Below are 22,709 nucleotides of genomic sequence, written 5' to 3'. Positions count from 1 at the left end.
TGAACAAATTAGTGTGACTTTAGCATATTGCACAAAAAAACTTCAACATCTGTCTCTAATCCAGAATATTTTAGGAATAAGGTGTGACACCTTTTGCTTTTATATGGAAATGTTACTTTTGCATTATTTAAACCTGGTATCACTTCTGGGTCTGGTTCTCACTGATGAGACCTTAATATAGGTCAAAACTGGTCTGGGTAGTGGCCCTTCCCATAATGCATAGCATTATACATGTCTGTAAGGATATGTGCACTGCATTGCATTATGGGATACTGAGGCAACTGATGTGAAGTCATTGGCTTCTATATACGAGTTGCCAAGTTGTAAAGTTACTTCATGTGCAAACTTTGCTTGCTTACACTTGGATAAAGGATGAAACAGAGAATATAATTTTTTGACATCTTTAATTTATTGACTTTAGCATACTATATCGATTGTAACGTAGATTGTTTCTTTGTATATATGTGTATATTCCAGATTACCTTTTTTTTATTACGTTGTTATGAAAGTGAAAACATCGAGTGCTATTTTGATTTATATTAAAGTTTTAGTATAACATGGAAGCTTCATTTTCTCTCCCCACCTTCCATATAATGAAAAATTTCATCTTATATCCTAATAGGGGGCTCTGCTCCCTGACGCCTACGGCACCCAACCCCCCGTGTTCCGGACTGGTAGGCCGGTTCTCCTTGAATTCTGATGACTCGAATTTTGAAGACTCGACACTCAGGGTAGCCCCTGAGTTTCAAAACATTTCAAATAACTTGACAAAAACGTTACAAAAAACATTACAAAAAAGTTACATAAAAATGTTACACAAAAACATTACAGCCTACATCCGTTTCAAGCTGATGTCACCTCCGTTTCCCATTTCAGCTTATCATTTTATAGTATAGAGCAGATAATGCCCATTCAGAAGTTTATAGATCTCTATCATATCACCCCTCTTTCTCCTGTTAACCAGTCCTGTTAATAAAGGTCAAACTGGTCTGGGTAGTGGACCTTTCCATAATGCATAGCATTATACATGTCTGTAAGGATATGTGCACTGAATTATGGGATACTGAGGCAATTGATGTGAAGTCATTGGCTTCTATATACGAGTTGCCAATCGTAAAGTGACTTCATGTGCAAACTTTGCTTGCTTACACTTGGATAAAGGATGAAACAGAGAATATAATTTCTTGGCATCTTTAATTTATTGACTTTAGCATACTATATCGATTGTAACGTAGATTGTTTCTTTGTATATATGTGTATATTCCAGATTACCTTTTTTTTTTTATTACTTTGTTATGAAAGTCAAAACATCGAGTGCTATTTTGATTTATATTAAAGTTTTAGTATAACACGGAAGCATTCATGTTCTCTCCCAACCTTCCATATAATGAAAAATTTCATCTTATATCCTATAATGCCCATTCAGAAGTGCATAGATCTCTATCATATCACCCCCTCTTTCTCCTGTTAACCAGTATGCAGTTCAGATACTTGCAATTTGTCCTCATAATCTAAATTCGATAATCACGATATTCATTTCAGATCATGATATAATCTTCATAACCCTTTCAACATCTTCTCTATCTCCATGGAACCCAGGAGGCTAAATCTGCACACAAGTAGTCCAGATGAGGTCTTTTCAATGCCCTGTAAAGAGGCAAAATGACTTCCTTATCCTTACATGTTAAGGTTTGCTTCAAAATTGCAGTTATTCTCCAAGTTGTATTTGCAGTATTTGCTATGTAACCTTTGAAATTCAAATTCTTATCCACCATTATGCCAAGATCCCTAACCTCATCAGCCATCTGTTTCCTGTAGCATTACCCCACATACTATTATATTATATGCCATTGGAAATCTCATCACACCAAAGTACATAACTTTACCTTTACTGACATTGAACTGACAGCCATTTTCTTTTTTCCCAAATTTGCAGGCTGTTTAAATCATTCTGTAAGTGTTGGATATCAGTAGCATTCCTGATTGCCCTGCCTGTCTTCATCAGCATATCATCAGCAAACAATTGAGAGTCTCCTGTTAGATCCTTCCTAATGTCATTACTGTATGGATTGAAGAGCAGTGATCCAAGGACTGAACCCTAGGATACACTACTCTCTCTCTCTCTTTTTTTATTTTTTATTTTTTTTAAATCTTTGTACTGATTATGGGCAGTACTACCCTTACATCACGTCCAGACATCTCATCCAGACTTGATAAAGGCCTAAGCCTTTACAAGTGTTTTATCCTATGCCTGTTCTAGTTATCATTGTAGTCATTCTCTGGTGGCAATGCCATGCCACCGTGCCCTGTAGGGGCCCTCAAGGAAAGAACTTTTATATCCTTCTGCATATGCCCAAGCTGTTTTAAGTCCTTATAGCTATCTGCTTTCCATATGCCATGTAAAGAGATGGTGGCACTGGTAAACCTTGGAGTTGCCCCATGCTCCTCCCGTACAGTATATTACTAACTAGATTTTGGTTATTCTTATAATAGTTTACCTTATTATTATGGATATAGGCTAGTGGGTGCCCTGTTCCCACCATCTGGGCATCAACTACCCAAACGTCACCATCTTTAATCACCAAGTCTCGCTTACGTAAGCAAACCCTGATTCTATGTAATTCAGGAAAAAACCCTGAATGCACTCACAGAGGTCCTATAATGTGGTTCCACTGCAGTCTCCTAATCTTTGTTCTTAAAGCAGTTGTTCAGAATTGAGACTGTTATGGAACTGGGACACTGGGCTATATGAGACAGTGTCTCACTGTAGTGGCAGGTAGCCCTACAGTTTGAGTCGTCACTACCCCATCGAGCTGTGCATGCTCGAGTGGGCAGGGCATTGATCCTCGTCCTGATAAGGTCAATATACTCAAACCGAGGGAAGAGTCTGGTGCCATCCCTTACCCAATCATGCTGGGGAGGCACCAGATATAACTTTTAAAGGAGCACCATCTACGGAACAGTGCAGCAGAGAAGCCCATCTCTTGTATTCTGTCGGTTCTGACTCGATTAAGGTACCTTGATAATGGGACGAGCCTTTAGCTCACCTAAAATCTTCTTGTATTAATGGGCTATAGAAAGCCTCTCTGCAGATAGGGGAAGAAGATAGTTCTAACTTTGATTCTGGACTGCCACAGGCATGGGATCAGCCATCTAAGTGATGGAACCCCGACCCCACTGTCCTTCACCCTCGTGTGGACATATGCAGTAGGGGTGTTAGGCGGCAGTCGGAGCCATGATCTTATGCCTGAACGGATAGCCCTGTCCATTTGGGACAGTACCGAGATATATGTCCTACCAAGCACCAACTTGTGGTAAAAGTGAGGTAGGAGAAATAGTCTTTGCTTGGGCTTGACAGAGCTTTCCTCAGAGAAGCGATCCCAGCTTCTAGGATAGAAGGGACAGAAGATCTTCCCTTTGGGGTGAACATGATACTGAGGTATCTCCATTCTTCCAGGATAGTCAAAGAATGCAACAGCCTCTGCAGGAAAAACTCTATAGGCTGGATCTTAAGCTTCTTGTCACGACCAGAAGGGACAAGAGCTAAATACTAGGACTTCTCTACATTAATAATAAGAGAAAAAGTTTTTTCTCGAATAGAGAAAACGTCAACTGCCCGGTCAAGGAGTTCCTGCAAGCCTACCTTAGTAGAGGCTATGAGAATAAGATCATCTGCAAAAGCCATAGCATTAAAGGAAGAAGTGCCTAGAGAATAGCCTATATAGCTAGAAAGAGAGTGAAGAAACTCATCTATGACACATTTAAAGAAAAGGGGAGATAGAGGATCACCCTGGCGAACACCCCTCACTGTGGGAATAGAAGTCGCACGGGACCCTTTCGTGATAGTGATGAAGCTCCTCAAGTATAGCTCCATAACATAGGAAAGAAAGGGTTCTGGACATCCAGCAATCGACAGCACTCGAAGGAGAGCAGGAAGGGAGACACTATCAAAGGCCTTTTGGAGGTCCAGCAACGCCATATAGTATCACAGGAGAGATGGTAATAGGTCTAAAGTCTGATTCACGGCTTGAGTTTCTTTCTTCGAAATGAAAATAATTCTTGAAACACGTAGGTATGGTGGTATTGCTTTACTGGAAAGGAGAATGCCCAATAAATCTTGAAAAATCTTCAACGGCACCTTCCGAAGCCTAGCTGCAGGAAAGCCATCAGGTCCGGAGGCAGAGAAATTGGATGGAAGAGCTGCTTTGATATCCTGGATGGAAACCAGCTGGTATATTTGATGGGCAGGAATCTGCCTCAATATCTTAGGTTGGTCATCATCAGGGAAGTGTGGAGGTGGAGCAGAAAAGACTGTACTCCAGAATTTAACAAAATCATCATGTAAGTCTGCTAGAAGTGGAGGGGAAGCACCGTCAATGATGGTCTTAGCACATTGACCTCTATTCTTTCTATAGAGGGCCTGCATAGGCCCTCTTCCTCTGCTTCCTATTTGACAAAGTCATTGTAGAATGAGATGTAGGCTGATGTTGACGAGGCATCAAGTGTTCGGAGAATTCAGCATGGATGTAGTCATTTAACTGATCTGTGATATCCATTCCCAGAAGGTGAGTCTGGATGCGAGATTTAAGAATTTCATTGTTATATTCCAGAAGAGGAGGATCATCTAGAGATGATGTCAGTCTGAGAATCAAAGCCTCTTCTTCCACAGCAGGATGGTGGCTGGAAGATGGAGGGGCAGGGACAGGAGATACAGAGATATTACCTGTCTCTACCTGTGACGGATGAGCTGCCAATTCTTGAACTAAGGCTTTGTAACTGGCTTTCTGTCTATGACACTTGATGGCACCCAAAGATCTTAAGGGGAACACCCTAAATAAAGCCTCATTGATGTTCTTTATCCCTCAAGCCGTCAACTCGATCTCATGAGTGGCGAGGACCTTTTCTTCTTTGGCAGTCCAACATGCTTTGACGTGCTCAATTTTTATTGCAGTGTTGGCTTCTGCTGGTTGTTTAAATTCTTCCTGAGGATGCCGCTGGGACAGGTGCAGGATCACCTCCAAACAAGAAACAGACATCTGAAATCACACTCGATGAGTTTCCCGGCTCCGGCTTATAAGAGTCGGAACCTTCATCTGATGAGTTACTGCAAGCGAGGAAACTTAACCCTACAAGGCTTCTAACCCTGGAAGGGAGGAATAGTGTAGCAGGCCAGTTAGTCACCTGAAGGTGTCCGGGAATCACCCCTAGGAGGCCGTCTACTGCTGCACTTGCAAAGTGTCTCAGGGGATGTGTAAGCCAAGAAAATGCTTCGGATTTCCAAATTTGACAGATTCACGCCCACTGTTTACCACTTTTTGATACTTGTGTATCAATCATCCACTTACCCAAGTTAAGAGTTTATATTCCAAGCCCATATTCTCCAGTTTATGCAACAGCCTTTAATGTGGTATCCTATAAAATGCCTTAGCAAAATCTAACATCATCATAGTATATCCATTCCCATTATCCAACTAAGGACAATGGGAATGGATATACTCCTTAACATCATTATGAAATATGAACAAATTTCTGAAACATGGCCTTTCTTTAGTAAACTCATGTTGTTCCTTGTAGAATATAGCTTGTCTGTTTGCTCATTTCTGTATGCAAGTGCTTACGAACTTCTCTAAAATCTTCACCACCATAGGTTGGTAGTTATTGCGCTGCTTTTGTACAATGGAATTGTTATACATTCTTTTCATTCCTGTGGTAATGCCCTCATATATTTTTCTTCAACTGAGAAAATGAAATGCTGATCACCATATAACTCAGAAAGAAAGGATTAACAATAGATGGTTCCATTGTTGTCCATTACCCTTTTAAACTTTTCCACTATTAACTAATTGTTGCTGTTTGCATATGGTGGCAAACTGTTTTGTGCTTTGAAGATGCTAATTACAAAACCAGCAAAATATCAGCAACCAAGTAAATAAATATTATTTATTTTCTTATTATTGTCTTGTGTTATAAATTAAATTTGCTAAAAAAATTGATATACTTTGTAACATCCTTAAAAATACTCATTGTATAAAAATTGAATTTATTACTTTTGAAAACTGGTTAAGCTTCTCCTTCATTCTTGATATTTGTTTAATCATTTCAGTTATTTGAAACCTCAGGAATCCAGCTGATGGCCGATCATCAGTATGATGCCCAAACTCGAGTTCAGGTGCTACTCGAATTCCTTCATGAAAGAGAAATTGATTTAGAAGATGTTGCAGAAATGAAACGAATTAAATTGGAACAGTGCATTCAGTTGTGTCAGTTTGAAGCAGATGCAAATCAGGTACACATCTAAATTTGTACACTTTCTTGTAAAAATATAATTATGTCAAGATCTGAATTAAGATTTTTGATTTAAAAAAATATTTTCTATTTTTATTGTACTAATAATATTTTAATTCTGGTTTTATGTGTTATTTAACTTCTGCAAGGTGCACGTTGAATCTACATGATCATGAGCAGAAGGATTGATCAGGAGTTCTAATTAAAAGCATCTAATGATCTGTGTGTGTGTGTGTGTGTGTGTGTGTGTGTGTGTGTGTGTGTGTGTGTGTGTGTGTGTGTGTGTGTGTGTGTGTGTGTGTGTGTGTGTGATGAATGCGTAATTAATGATAACAATTTTTTTAAAAAAAAGCTGTTCACCACATTATGTAATTATACAAAGCAGTATATAGACTATAGATTAGCTGTATATATTGGCAGGCAAAATTTAAAAGGAGATACAGGAAAATTCTTTGATAAGAAATCTGAGGTACGATACATGACATCTAGTGTTATTCATAATCTTTATTGATCATGTAAAGGGTCTCTATAGCTCAGTCAGTATAGATGAAGCCCTTTGATGGGAAAGACCTGGGTTCGATTCCTGTTAGTGATGTGAGGAACCTTTATCTGATCTCTTTCGACTAAAGGTCTCATATGGAGGTTGAGGATTTTTTTCACCCAAACTCGGGTTTATTGTCCCCCAGAACAGCAAACCAGCCCATGAACACACACATCTATAGACATAGGACACTCTTGGAAGCATAGGGCTAACCACCTTATCCTCGATACAGTACGGTTAAATGTAGAAAAATCCTCGACACTGCAAGGTAAAAAGAGAAGGGAAGGAAAAAGAAGAAGAATCAAATTTGGAGATATTCAGTTTCACTTTTTATGCAGATGATGTTATTTTCTTAAATATATGTATAGTTCTTTCCGATTGGTGATCTAAATTGAATGACTGCTGAATCATATTTGATATGAAAATCAGCAGTAGAAAAATAAATAAATAAATAAATAAATTATGAATAGTCAGGAACATGGAAAACATTAACTGCATTCTCACTAGTGAACATTGCAAAACATACAGCACATCAATGCCATCATGTGATCCAGAAGAAAGATGGAACCTGTTGATATGTTTTGAGAAAGGAGGTCATTGTCCTTAGGGGAAACTATGTGCAAGGAATTGCCCAGTATTGATTGCTTGTTTTTCCAGGTGTTCTAAGCTTTGACATCACTTCACTATTCACAAATGTACCACTAATAGAAACCCTCAATCTATTGAAGTCACACTTCCCCCCTGATATTTTTGAACTATTCAAATTCACAATACATGCAGGATATTTCACATGGAAAGGGAAAATATACAAACAAATTGATGGGACAGCCATGGGCTCCCCCCCCCCCCCCAGCCAACTTTTACATAGAACACCTGGAAAAAACAAGCAATCAATACAGCCACTCTCAAACCAACACTTTGGCTACGCTATGTTGATGATGTGCTTGCTATTTGGCCACATGGCCCTGAGACATTGAAAACATTCTTAGCACATTTAAATAGCCAACATCCAAAAATCCACTTTACTATGGAACTGGAAGCCAACAACTGTCTGCCCTTCCTGGATAAACTCATCACACGTCTCCCAGATGGTTCCTTATCATTTTCAGTTTTTAGAAAACCCACACGTACAAGCAGATACTTACACAAACAATCACACCATCATCCTTCTCAACAATATGGCATATTAAAAACACTAACCCATAGAGCGAGAGCAATCTGTTCCAATGACAAGGCTCTTACTGCTGAACTGACTCATTTACGCCACACCTTCTTGGCCAACGGCTACAATCCACATAAAATAAACAAAATACTAAACACTCCTAAGAAACCCCTCCCACCATCCACCACAGAGAACTACAACAAAACAGTCACCATCCCTTACATTAAAGGCACATCCGAAAAGATCTCAAGAATTCTCAATAAACATAAACTACGCACCACATTCAGACCATGTAGCAAATTAGCCACCCTCATCCGCTCACCCAAGGACAGCATTCCTCCTTTATCACAGTCAGGAGTCTACCAAGTACCTTGCTCATGCAATCAAGCCTACTACGGTCAAACAGGAAGAACTGTGAACATCCGCATCGGCGAACATAAAAGATACGTCCAGAATTATCATTATGGGAAGTCGGGCCTAGCAGACCATGCTCTGGATACCCCTGCACACAGGATCAACTGGAAAAACACAAAAGTACTACACAGAAACCCGTATTAATCAGAGAGATTGTTCTTAGAGGCAACAGAAGCCCTAAAACACACTCCAAATCTCAACAAATATGGCTGTATTAACTTGCCGAAGATTTGGGAGACAGTCATATTAAGAAAAAACTAGCACTTTTCTAGGACTTTAGTAATATATGATAGCTTTTTTTTTTTTTTTCCAGATAGAGGGCACCAAAATCAGGACTCTAGTCTCTGTGTTGCTGCTACAATTTTGTTTAAGTACACCATGTTGTTTTAGTCTCGCGTATTGTGACAAACAGTGTTTTTGTGCTCTGAAGATGCTGGTTATAACACCAGCGAAATATCAACATCAAGTTAATAAATTAATTATTTACTTAGTTTCTGTGTTCTATTATACCATTAAAATAATAAACAACAGGGGCATTATATCAAGCAATGCTAAGTCTCTATTTGAGTTGTAAGTCAGCAGTTAGAATTGAAGGAAGTACAGGAAGATGGTTTAATGTTAAATGTGGTGTCAGACAAGGATGTACATAATCCCCTCTCTTATTCATTATCTATATGGATCACATTATGAAGGAAAGTGGTATTAAACCTGATATCAAAATTGGAGGTGTTAATCTCAGCTGTTTGCTTTATGCGGATTTATATTTCTAAATAAATCCGCTACAAAGCTACAAGATTCCCTGACTAAATTGAATAACTGTTGTAATAGATACGGTATAAAGGTCAGCATTAAAAAGACAAAGACAATGAAAATAGGCAGAAACATTGAAAATATCAACTGTATTGTGAATGGAGAACTTATAGAACAAGTATAGAACATTTCATCTACTTAGGCACGATTTTTAGTGAAGATGGTAAGTTAAATATGGAAATAGACAACAGAATCAACAAAGCTGGTATAATAGGAAGTCAACTGAATAAATTTATATGGAATAAGCGAGAAATTAGCCGAAACACTAAATTAGCTGTTTAAAAGATAGTGTTTAAACCAATTTTAGCCAATGGATCTGAGAGCTGGGTTAGAAGTAAAACACTTGACCAAAGACTAGAGACTGCAGATATGAGAGTCCTGAGAAAGATTAGGGGCATGAACAGATGGCATCAATGGCAATATCATATTAAAAATGAGGATATTAGGAAAGAACTTGATATTGTCAGCATCCAGGAATGTTTTAGCAGAGCTAATCTCAGGTGGTATGGTCACGTAAGCAGAATGGTAGAGGAAAGATTAGCAAAACAAGTGTTCTCTGCCAGGTTGGCCGGAAGAAGACCCAGAGGAAGACCAATATATAGGTGGATTGATACAGTAAAAAGTGACTTAGAAGAAAGAAATAAGCCTTGACATTTAACAGGCTGATTTGGAGGAAAATTGTAGATAGGAAGTTAGTAATTATGTAAATTTTTCATATAGTACTATCATATCGTGTACACCCCTTGAGGTATATATATATATCAGGAATTTGATGATGTTGATGATGGTATTGTTTTTTTGAGTTTTTTTTTTTATCTGCATTGCTAACGAAATCTTATGTTGACTTTCATGTTGTTTAGTCTTAAGAAAGAGTTAGAAATGGGGCAGGTAGCAAGGGCGAAGAATTCATTTGCATTTCACACACACGCATGCACGCACGCGCACACACAGAGAGAGAGAGAGAGAGAGCACATATAGACTGTGGTCCATTTTGGTCCCAGCAGCATTTTCTCCAGGTATGATTAAATAACAGCAAAATTATTCACACTAATCCAGAGGCTTCTTGGTGTATTCCCCATTGAGTTTAGATCTACTGTATATACTATCTAGCAACTGTCCTGTAGAACTGTTCTGCTGCTGGTACCCACAAATGAGGGATTTTCGGGATCCTTGCACTGTGAAGATGCCAAATTTCATTTAGAAATATATAATGGAATAATAATAAATGGTTATTTAAATTAATAATAAGCTTTCTTGTGTCTTCATGATCCTATAGTCTATATCACAGGTTCTTAACTGGTTGTTTATGAACCTGGAAGGGTTCACAAAGGTGTTCCTTGGTTTTGTTCCAAAAAATGTGTAATGGTGTCTACTTAGATTCTCATTTTAAGTGGGATGTTTTTGTAAATTACAGACGAGTTTAATATAAACTTGCATGGGTCGGTTCAAAATTTATATTTTGTTTTGGTCACATACCTTTGCATAGCAAGCCTGTCTGACAGGACACTATTGGAGGAATGAGCACCATCATGCTGATCATCACATAATTTATTGATGCATCAGACAGCCTCCAGTAAATGCTGCTAATGCTTCACCCAGACACAGTTGCACTGACTAGGGAACATAATATTCTTCCAATTTATACAGTCTACACAACTCGTTAAATGGCACAATGCACCTTGCCTATAGGGGGTGCAATTTAAAAGTCAAATTGTTTTTAATGTGCATTCTTAGTATTTTTAAACATTAATATCCATTATCGATTGTTAGATGAAGACTGCAGGCATAAAAAACATGTTGATGTTCATGTCAATGAGGAGCATAAAAACAAAAATTATCCTCAGAGTTTGTTTCACGATCACTTTTAAAAATAAGTATAAAATTTAATCACGTGGAAAAATTTGCACGTACTATAAAAAGCTATTCAAAAGATTGGCATGTAAATGAATATTATGAAGAGGATATTTAATGTAGATTACATTAGTTTTTTTTTTTTTTTTTTTTTTTTTTTTTTTTTTTTGAGATCAGGATTATCCACTCCCACAATGTTTCGTTTGTGGAGAAGTGCTTGCCAATGATAATGAGAAACTTTCCATCCTATCTTGTCATTTAGAAATGCAAAAAAATATGCAGAAAAGTTGTTGATTTTTTAAGTGGAAATTGCAAGAACTCAATTATCTAAAATTTATTCATTCATTCATACACAGCTCTAGGAAATGAAGATGGTGAAAAAGCACCTGAGACATTGGTAAGCTATGAAATAGCAAAAGCTGGGAAAGCCTATACTATTGCAAAAACTTTGATTTTCCCATGCGCAAAATTTATTGTTGGGTGTATGTTTGGTAATAATTTTGTGATGAAATTGGATATGATACATTTTTCCAATAACAGAGTGTCTTGCTGAGTACATAATATGTATAATGATGATGAATCCATTATTATAGAAATTGTGAAGAGACGTACATCTTCTCTTCACAATTTCTATACTTTATATTTTATACTTTGCAGATTTACAATTAAAATGGCTAGATTTTCTAATCTAGTCATTTTAATTGTATGAAGAAAGGTAAAGGTGGAGGATGGCATGCCGTTTTTTCATCCTTAAACACGCCATACCACTGGTGAGGACATTGATAATCATCATTGTCATCATCGTCGTCAAATTCCTGGCATGTACCCTCAAGGGATGTACACATTTTAATTAACACGTTCGCTACCAACTACGAGTATACTTGTAGTTGGTATATCAGCCTCACAAGCCAACTGCGAATATACTCATATGTCGATTACCGATCTCCTATGCTAAGTACGAGTTAACCGGTAGTATAAGCACCTTAATTTGGACCCTTGGCTTGTGAGTAAAGCAGAGAGAATGTCTGGGGGCTTGGTAGAAGGAAAATAATTTCAGCAAAAGTATAGTATATTATATATGAGCCTCACAAGCCAACTACGAATATACTCGTATGTCGATTACCAACCTCCTATGCCAAGCACAAGTTAACCAGTAGTATAACCTGTAATTTGTAAATTAAATTAACAATGGTACACTTTAAAACAATTTTCCAAGCACAGTGGTGGTTTTCCTGGCACACAGAGCAATAATAACATGTTATTATTCTCATATGCGAAAGGCAAAAGAGGCTATAGCAAACAAATGTCATGTATGGGTAGGAGTCAAGAGTAGAGTAATCTTTTGATATTCTTCTTGAACTGTTGGAGGTTGTGAACAAAATGAAAGATCACTGGGAGAGCAAGTTTGGTAAGTATGCAGTTCAGCTGTAAAAGGATGTTCAGCAGCTGTTGCTAGAGTTCCTGCAGATCTGGCAGAAATGGGAGGTATAATACAGAAATGGATCTTCTATGGGAAAGTGGCTGAAAAGTGTCTAAGAGATGTGTCATTAATCAACCGAACTGCCCTTGACTTCCTAAGACTGGTCAAAAAAAAATTCTTGATACTGTTAAGAAATAGCATCAAGAATTTTTAGGGAGGTCTTAAGTGCACAACTACAAGCATGAGAGTAGTAACAGCAGTAACTGTTCAGCAGAAAAGAATGCCAAGTTTTTTAGAAGCTGATGATGCTATTGAAGTAATATGATTGTGCTAGGGTTTTAAGTAAGAGTCATTCTGAGAAGAGAGATTTTGGTTTGACTATTGAGCTGAGTATCATCCAAAGTAGCTGAAGAAAATATCTGAGATCTTTTTTGTGAGAAACAAGGTTTGGGAGCATTGAAACTTCAATGCTTGTTTTGGAAGCATTGAAGTTCACTAGGTTGTTTGTACCTCAATCAAGAATACTGTGGAAATCATTGATCAAGGCACTTATTACAGATGAACTGGAAGCTGGAGATCTTTGAGTACTGTGGAAGGCTTGTCATATGAGGACAGATGGAGTGTGCTATCATCATCAAAACTATGAATAGTTAGTAGTTATTAAAATACTCTGGATTAGAGATAGTTGTTGGAAGTTTTTCCACTTGGTTATACTATAAATTAAAGGTACGAAGAAACTATATACTTGGTTTAATCCTTTATCCAAGTCTAATGACTTCCCACTGATGAGACCTCAATAAAGATCGAAATGGATCTGGGTAGTGACACTTCCCATAATGCATAGCATTATACATGCCTGCAAGGATATGTGTTTTGCATTTTGGGATACTAAGGCAATTGATGTGAAGTCATTATCTTCTATATTCTGGTTGCTCCAGCCCTTAAATACTTCAGCTGCAAACTTTGTTTGCTTACACTTGGATAAAGGATTAAACCAAGTATATAATTTCTTGGTATCTTTAATTTGCTGAATAGGTGTTTAGAAGCACATCTCTTGAACACAGTTAGTGGTTTTTCCATCTGGGCCAACTGCCTTTGTGGTATCCAAGTTATTCAAGATTCTTCTGATGTCTTTCTGGCAGACGTTTACAGGGGACATGAAATGCAACGTTCTAGGCGAAGAAGTCTAATTTTCAATTGTCATGTATCGAGGGGTTGGAAGAGAAGAATAAAGCCAAGTTATAGCCTTGTCTTTAGGTGATGCTACAATGCTACCATTAGGGAGAGATATAGAAGGTAGCACAGATGGACAAAAGTTGCAGAAAACATCTTTTGCATGGGACCAGAAGGTATGACTGCCAATGGCACAAGCAGCGAGTTTTCTACATGTATCCAAGTTGAACATCATTGACTTGTATTCTTCCCTCTTTTCACTCCTCTATGAGAGACTGTTCCTGTTGCCTGAATCTTATCAAACAATCAAGTCAACAACATGGCCGGCTCCCTTGCTAACTCATCCCCTTAATATGGTGAATCCTGTACAGTCCCACAGGTGTATTATCATCGAGTTAACTTAAAATTCTAAATATTTTGTATTCCATAACTGTTAGTCTTCTGTTCTCCTCTGTGCTGTTAACATTGGCATTTCAGTTTACATAGAAACAGAAGAGATGAAGTAGTTCTGGCTAGACTTTGCATAGTTCACAGCTGTCCTACACATTCTTAGCTACAGAGAAGATGACAATGTATGTGTGAATACTGTAACATTTGTCTTAAACCATTTAGCAACTTGTGGTGGAGTGCTAGTAATTCACTTAAGAGAAGAATGCAGTTTTTACTAATCTGGCTGAGCCTTATACACTTAAGCAAATCTTATCAGGCTCAAACAGTTTGCATGGTTTTTAACGTTTTCCAAAGAATTGATTTGTACAGACACATCTCATCATGCCTTTTATACGTGTATATGGAATTGTTCAAATTAGGTACATTTTCTTGTACCTAAGATGTTGGCTACTTATTTTTTAATGCTGTAACCTTGGTAATGGCACAGTATGACCTATGCTGTCCTTTCACAAATAAATTCCAAACGAATCAGCCAACCCACCCATAATGTCGTAGCCCTTCTTATCTCCATCAGGTTTATTCTATTACTCAGTTCAGCCTTCTTTAGATTAGCCAAGCCTCTAGGAGCATTCGATTATGTACTTTGTCCTTTTAGCCTCCATCTTACCAATCTCAAAACCACCACTATTGAGGATCTCTACTCTGGTTGGATTTCATTCCTCTGTAGTCATTACCAGTATTGTCTCTTCTTTTCTAACCTGTACACTGCCCATCGCATTCTGTTTTTCTGAGGATATCCTTTTCTAGTAACCATGTCTCACTAATGCCAATAATTTTTGACCCCTTTTCATTTGCTGTTCTAAAAATTCATCCCTTTTATTCCTGATGATTCAGACATTAGTAAACATGCATGAAACCAACCACTGATGTTCATTTAAGTAACTTTTAAAACTGGACTAGTTCACCTAAGCAGCTGGCATTGATTCATCAACCGAATTCCTCGCCTCTGCCACAGTATTGCTTTTCTTGTGACAAAACTATTCTCACCCATGTCAGCTTTCTCCCTTCCATACTGTCATTCTCTCTCTTTCACTTTCAATCTCTCACTTTATTTCTTGTGTCTAAGTTCTCATGCAGCCATTCTAATGTACAGTTCCCTAACTATGTATTTACCCTTTCACTTAACAAAAACTTCTCCAAGCACCTAACACTAAATCCACTGAAATGTAATCCAATGTACACATGCTATCTACCATCAAAAATGAACATATTGTATATCATTTTTCCTGCACAGTCTGCTATTTAAATCATTAGCAAACACAGCTCTTCATCTCTACTCACTCATTCACTCCTTTGGCATCCAACTCATAGGCTTGATATTTTTGATGCATTTGAAAATTACTGTAAACTGAAACACATTGGCACTGGATGTTTAATAACACTTGATGAAATATCAGATATTTCAATCTAAATATAACAGATCATTTTTAATGAGCAGACAATCAAACTCTAATAGAATAACTGGTGGATTTCAAAAGATATGAGCCACATACTAGTATAATACAGTGCTGTAGATTTAGAGATCTGATTAAAAATATTTTATGGATAAAAATATAGATAATATTTTCATCAGGGTGTCATCAAAACTTTGCTGAATAGTACTCATTTTGTTGGCTCAAGCTAGAACTTGACAACATGTAATGCATTAGTATTATTTGACACCTCCAGGGAGCACAAAGACTCATCGAGGGAGGGCACCTGCTCTACAACTCTGTCTTCACCACTCAAACCACCAACTGACTGCATCTACACCAACGGCATCTACCACCAACCACCACTATTTCCACAGACAATCACAAACATCCATGCCCATGGCGGGATTTGCCCCCCCAGCCTTTTGGCTGGAGAGCGGATACGCTAACCACTCGGCCAACCAGGCTGGCTATGCAATAGAATGGACAGAATGGCTTCTCTCCACAAAAGATTCAGTGCATTCTTAAATCTTACAGACTTATTCCTAAGAACTCTGAACCAGTTTTGGAGATCCACAAGAAATATGTAATCTAGCACCAATGTTTCAACAAACACTCTTCTTTGTTACCTTCTACCAAGAATAAATAGTCTCTTCTATCCTTCCTATGTGTTTACCAAGTCTCTTTATTAATAAAAGACTAGGAACATCAATCTTATTATCATTCATATATAATAAGAATGAGAAGCCTGCTCTAGCACAGCATGGAGGTGACACTGAGCACAAAATCTTCTGGTCTAAGACTCATCTCTCTCCCCAGTTTTGCATCATCATCAGCACACAACTGAGTACCTCTTCTCCCTTAAATCTTTCCCTCATTAATATACAAATTAAAGAGTAGAGTCCCTAGTACAGAATCCTGAGGTACTCCACCTTCATTCTCTTAGATTCCACTCCACCCTATACTACTCTATGGTGTCTGTCTGTCAGCCACCCCTATCCAAGCTACTAACTTCATATCCATTCCCATTTAATCCAACTTTTGTAATAGTTTGCCATGTGGTATTCTCTCAAATGCCTTTGCAAAGTCCAGCAATATCATGGTGTAGTCACTTCCTTTATCCACTTCTACTATCACGTTATTATAAAATGAATAAATTACTAAGACAGGACCTACCTTTAACAAAGTTATGCTGCCCACTGTAGAGTATAGCATCTCTACCTACCCACTGTTGGATTTTATCTTTAACCAATCATTCCAATATTTTAACAACCACTCCTGATATATTAATTGGTCTATAGTTTGTTTCTTCTGTCTTTGAGCCACCTTTATGCAATGGAACTATCTTACCCTCTTTCCACTCGTTCGAATCCTGTAGGACAAGTAAAACATTTCAGTTACTTAGGCACAATGTTCACTAAACAATGTTTAGTGAACTTTTGTATGGAAATAGATAACAGATTAGCAAAGCTGATATTTTTGGAAGTCAATTGGAAAAAATAAACAAACAGTCATCTGTTGCAATTTTAAGCTAGAAGTGAAAGTGACTGAGATTCTGTTGAAATATTATGAATATAAATTTTTTATATCAAACACTAAAGATCAGCGACAGAAGCAACTAATGCAATTAACATCACTCATTCGTAAAAACAGAAAAACTTGTATCTAAAACTGAAGCATGATGAACCACATGATGGTATTTTGCAAGGGAAAAAAAAAGTGTGAATCATATTTATTTCCATAAATATTATTTGGATACAGTGTTATCTAATGTTTGTCCAAAAATAATTTCTGCAGTATTGTCAGTAAAATTAAAGAGATATAAATTATGATGTTATGTTGCAGTAATTTAAAAAATAAAGAGTGGAAAATTCACCATTAGTAAATAAATTCATTGCTAAGGCTGATTGATCTCTTGTCACGTTTCAAAATAATTATTTATATTATTTTCATATATGTGAAATTTGTTTTTATCCTTGGGTGCAAACATGATAAATAAATTCTATAGCAAAAAGTTTAGTTGTTATAATTAATTAAAGGAAATTTCAAGTGAAACAGTATATTTTAATTTAGGTTAGCTGGACAGAAAGGTTTCTCCATTACAGTTAATCCATTAATGGCTCTAATTGCTGTTAAGGTATTAACAGCAGTATTTGGTAATTAAAAGAAAATGGATAACATCGGTACAGCAGTGTCAGACTTTTCAAAGAGCGAATATAGATTCAGATCATAGCTTAGTGATTGCAAACATCGAGTTGAAATTAAAAAGAAAATATAAATCCCATCATCATCAGAATTGAAGAGATACAGCAAGAATAAGTGAAGCAGAAATGGGAAGACGATACAGAACAGTGTTAGAAAAGAAACTAAAAAGTGTGGATAAATATGTAATGATTTCTTCAATAATGATAACATCACTGAAGAAATGATTAAATATGGTGGCAAAAGTATGGTTACAGAAATACACCAACTATGTAATATGGTATGGAAGGAAGGGAAAATGCCATTGGAGTGGGTGAAATCGATATTAGTGACATTATATAAGAAAGGAAATAAGTTAGAGTGTAAAAATTAAAGAACAATTGCTTTGACAAGTCACCTTAGTAAGATAATGATATTGATGGAAAAATTGAGAACACAATTGGAAGCATACCTTACAGACAAGCAAGTAGGATTTAGGAAAGATAAAACTACAATTCAATAGATTTTGACAATGCAGTTAACAGCAGAGAAAGTTAGGAGAAAAAACAAAAACATATATACTTGCTTTGTTGATTTTCAGAAGGCATTTGACAGTATCGACCGGAAAGTGGCATTGGCAGTGCTAGAATCCTATGGAATTGACAGAAAACTAATAGCTGTATTAAAAGATGTGTTATAAGAGTGCACCGGCAGCAGTTAGAATAGGTGAGGATTTGAGGAAATGGTTTAGAACAAGCAGAGGTACTAGACAGGGAGACTAAATATCATCAATCATTTTCATTGCACATTTATAAATCTCTGCCAAGGGGGGATGCTGCACAAACTACATTCCAGGAGTTGCCGGTGTTAGATATTGTCGTCTGCACCATTGTTATGTCATTGCTTTTCCTAAAATAATTTACTTCCTTTATGAATTTACCTCTCTACAATAACTACAAGACTTACAAAATTTTCCTGACTTTACTCACGTGCTTACCCTGACTGATAAAGTTTATTCCTTGCTAAAAGAAATGAATCCTCTAATTTCTTTCTGGGGCCATCTCCTCTTCAGATATTGAGAAATTTATTTTTTAAAGCTGTGCCAGCCAATATCTTAGAATAGAGGGGACTCTTATTCATGGAGACTTTTCCAGACTTTTGGTGCACATAGATGAATAAATTTATTGCTTACTCTCATAAGTTAGATGCTTTACTGTAGCTAAGTAAATTCTGGTTTGCAGTCGTAACCTCTATAACAACATGTTATATCTTTCTTTCAATTCCTATTAAAATTTAATAGGTTTATTCCATAAACCTATTAAAACCTAGAAAATCTGCAGGCCTTGATGATATCTGTGATGAACAAATTAAACATTTTGGATCCAGGACTAAAGAGTGGTTATTAAACCTGTATAATACTTGCCTCAGAACCCTAAAGATATCAACTATCTGGGGGCATGCTAAAGTGGTGGCTAATTAAAATCCATTGAAACTACTGTAGCACTTGCCTTAAATAGTCTAACCACATATTGCAGTAATCAATTAAAACCAAACCTTTCAAAACCCAGACTGGCCTTTTCCACCTTAACAATAAGGAAGCCAACAGGAAACTACAGATTTCTTGGGAAGGCTCTAATATAGAGCCTTCCCAAGAAAGGCTCCAATATAGAACATTCCTGGAACCCAACCTATCTCTGTGTGACTCTCGATTGCAATCTTTCATATAAAACACACATAGAAAAAACAAAGGCAAAAGTTAATGCAAGAAACAATATACTAAGAAAGCTTACTTCCTCCAAATGGGGTGCAGACCCTGGCACACTGAGATCTTCTGCCTTGGGCCTTTGCTATTCTCCTGCTGAATATGCCTGCCCTGTATGGTCAAGATCCTGCCATGCTGAAAAACTTGACCCAGCATTGAATGAAAGCTGCCACTTAATTACAGGATGTCTAAAACCAATACTACTAAAAGACCTGTATACTTTGGCTGGTATTGCACCCCCTTCAATTCGAAGATCTGCATTCTCATCTGACGAAAGAAGCAAATAAATGAATGATGAGTGTCACCTACTATTTGTCCAGACTACAGTGCCCCAAAGACTAAGATCCTGACATAGCTTCCTAGCAACCGTTGAACCACCTAAAAACCTTCCAGAGACAAGGCTTCAACAATGGTCTGCACTATATCCTAAGAATAATACTGGTATTCCAACAGCTGAACATCTTCCATGTGGTGCCAACTTGAACTGGAATACTTGGGAAAAACCTCAACAGACTATGAACAACAGGATGCTGCAAACAAAACCTCATCAAACGGCTACCCCACTGGACCAGATAATTGTGAGTGTGGGACAACCCAGTCCACTTAACACTTTCTTTCTTTCCCCGTTCTTCAATCACCTTCACAAAAGAGGTCCTTATATCATGCACAGAAAGAGCAGTTAATTGTGCAAGATTCTGGAAGAACATTGACCATATTTATTGTACATAACTTATGTATAGTTTCTTTTTCCTTCATATTTTACTCATTATTCCCTATATAATTTACCTACTAAATTTAAGCTGTTCTCATTTGTAATGTATTCTAATTTGTTATAAAGAGCCAAAAGGCTTCAGTTCGGCAATGGAAAATTTATAAAAAATCAAGTGGATATTAAATCCAGCATTATTTCAAAGCCGAATACAGAAACTATAAAATTTTCATATGGAATTTGACCAGAGTGCTTACGGGAATACACTCACCGTCATTTACGAGTTGCCCTAGCCGGACCTTATAGGTTGCAACGATTGCTAGCTCAAATCCGGATATTCGCCTATTGGTCCATTTTGATAAGGTTTCACTGGCTGGCTTTTGTCAGAGACCAGGCAGAAACCTCAAGAGAGCAAAAATTCTCTTTCAGTACTAAGGAACTTGAAACGTCGGAGAGGTATATTTTTCGTAAGCGAACTCTCGGATCAAATTCTTTGGTCAAATTCCATACGAAATTTTTATAGTTTCTGCATTTGGCTTTGAAATAATGCTGGATTTAATATCCACTTGATTTTTATAAATTTTGCATCGCCGAACTGAAGCCTTTTGGCTCTTTATTTTAGTAAGAAAAGATCAGGATTGTAAAGGGAAGAACAAATCTGAAGGCCATGGATAACATCTGGGAAAATAAAGTGATCAGCCTGCAAAAAATTAAGAGTACTAGAAACATGCATCTTTAGCAATGTACTGTATGGATCTGAAACGTGGGTAATAAATAAGAAATCAAGAAAAAGAATTTTGTCATTTGAAAGAACTTGTTACAGGAAGATTCTAAGAATAGGATGGATAAAGAAAATCACACAACCAAAGGATAATTTAATGCAGAAGATTATACAATGGAAGCTGCAATTATTTGGACACATCTGCAGAATGAGCGAGGACCAGAAGATAAAGACATTCATGTTTGGCATTATGGATGGTGTAAACAGAAGAGGTAGACCATACAGAGAATGTATGGATGACATAAAGGACTGTGTGGAATGGATTTACAAAAACTGCGACATTGTGCCCTGGACAAAGAAAGGTAGAAGAAGATAGTAAGGAGGCATCGGACAGCAAATGGAAGTGTGTCCATGGTTCATGATGATGATGATGATTTGGTAATTATATGATAAGAAACAGAATTCAACTCATGTTTTGATCCATGAAAAATCCTAAAGTGATCTGAATATTTCATCTACTTCAGCCAGCAGGGAGGTTTAATCAGTTATGAGACAAGGATGCATGTTATCTCCACTGTTATTCATCATCTAAATGGATCACAGAAGGAAAGTGATATTAAACCTGATATCAAAATTAGATATGTTAATCTGAGCTCTTTACTTTATGCAGATGATGTTATACTTCTAGCTGCTGTAATAAATTTGTTATGAAAATCATCTATAAAAATACAGACAATGAAAATAGGCAGGAACAATGAAAACATCAATTTCATTCTTAATGCAGAACCTATAGAACAAGTAAAAGATTTCAGCCATTTAAGCACAATTTTTAGTGACGGTAGCAAATTAAATATTCAAATGGCTGACAGAATTGACAAAGTTGGTATGATAGGAAGTCAACCAAATAAATTTATGTGGAATAAGAGTCAAATTAGTCAAAACACAAAACTGTGTTTAAAATAAAGCATGTAGTATGCTTTATTTTATTTTTTAAGCATTTAATTTTAAAGCATTTAATTTTTTAAAGCATTTAAAAAAGATGGGAGACTATGAGTATGAGAGGTGTGAGAAAATTAGAGAGTGAACAGATGGCATCATTGGCAGTGGGTCATATTAAAATTGAGGATGTTAGGAAGGAACTTGATATTCTTAGCATTTAGGATTGTATGAGCAATGCTATCCTCAGGAGGCATGGTCACTTAAACAAATGGTAGAGAAAATGGGTTAGCAAAACAAGTCTTTTTTTTTTTTTTGCCCAGGATTGCAGAAAAAAAGATCAAGACCTTAGTTGGATTGATATAGTAAGAGGGGTGCCTTAGTTAGTTATTCACATGGGACATTCCTGTGATGTCATATGGTCACTCCTGCTCATGTAGTTTTTGAAAGTGAGATCTTCTGTTAGAAATAGTATTGTTGCAGATTCTCTTTCCACACATTGTTAGTAGGAAAATCATAAACATCAATGCTCATGGTGGAATTTGAACCTGCAACCTCCTGGCTGGAGAATGGATATATCCTAACCACTTGGCCAACTAGGCTGACAGAGGTGCCTTAGATGACCAAAAGTTAAGATTTGACTGTTTTAGAGTCCTGACAGATAACATTAATTTAGAGGAAAATTGTTAATAATGAGATAAACCTTTCATGTAGTACTATCATAATATCCTGTACACCTGAGGATAAATATCAGGAATTGAATGGTGATGATGATGATGATGACACAATAAGTATAGTGGAAAGGATTGTTACCATTTTTTGGAGATCTTAGAAAGCTTCATAATCTTTGCACTGATGTGTATGTGCTACATTGATATTTGG

The 22,709-nt window shown here is 37.0% G+C and overlaps 1 protein-coding gene across 1 annotated transcript in view; it reads left to right on the top strand.

The window, feature by feature from the left end:
* Window positions 1-22,709, top strand: part of trio (trio Rho guanine nucleotide exchange factor) — a 1,056,141-nt gene that overhangs the window by 360,920 nt on the left and 672,512 nt on the right. Inside the window, exon 18 of the mRNA XM_090403001.1 lies at window positions 6,104-6,286. Coding sequence (XP_090259127.1) covers window positions 6,104-6,286 — 183 coding nt within the window. The remainder of the gene's footprint in view (window positions 1-6,103; window positions 6,287-22,709) is intronic.

The sequence above is a fragment of the Typopeltis vanoorti genome, chromosome 2 (genome assembly GCF_054136105.1).
Source record: "Typopeltis vanoorti isolate ZY-2024b chromosome 2, IOZ_Tvanoo_1.0, whole genome shotgun sequence".
Taxonomy (NCBI): Eukaryota; Metazoa; Arthropoda; class Arachnida; order Uropygi; family Thelyphonidae; genus Typopeltis; species Typopeltis vanoorti.
The sequence above is the reverse complement of the archived record's forward strand: the minus strand, read 5'-3'. Positions and strand labels throughout refer to the sequence as shown.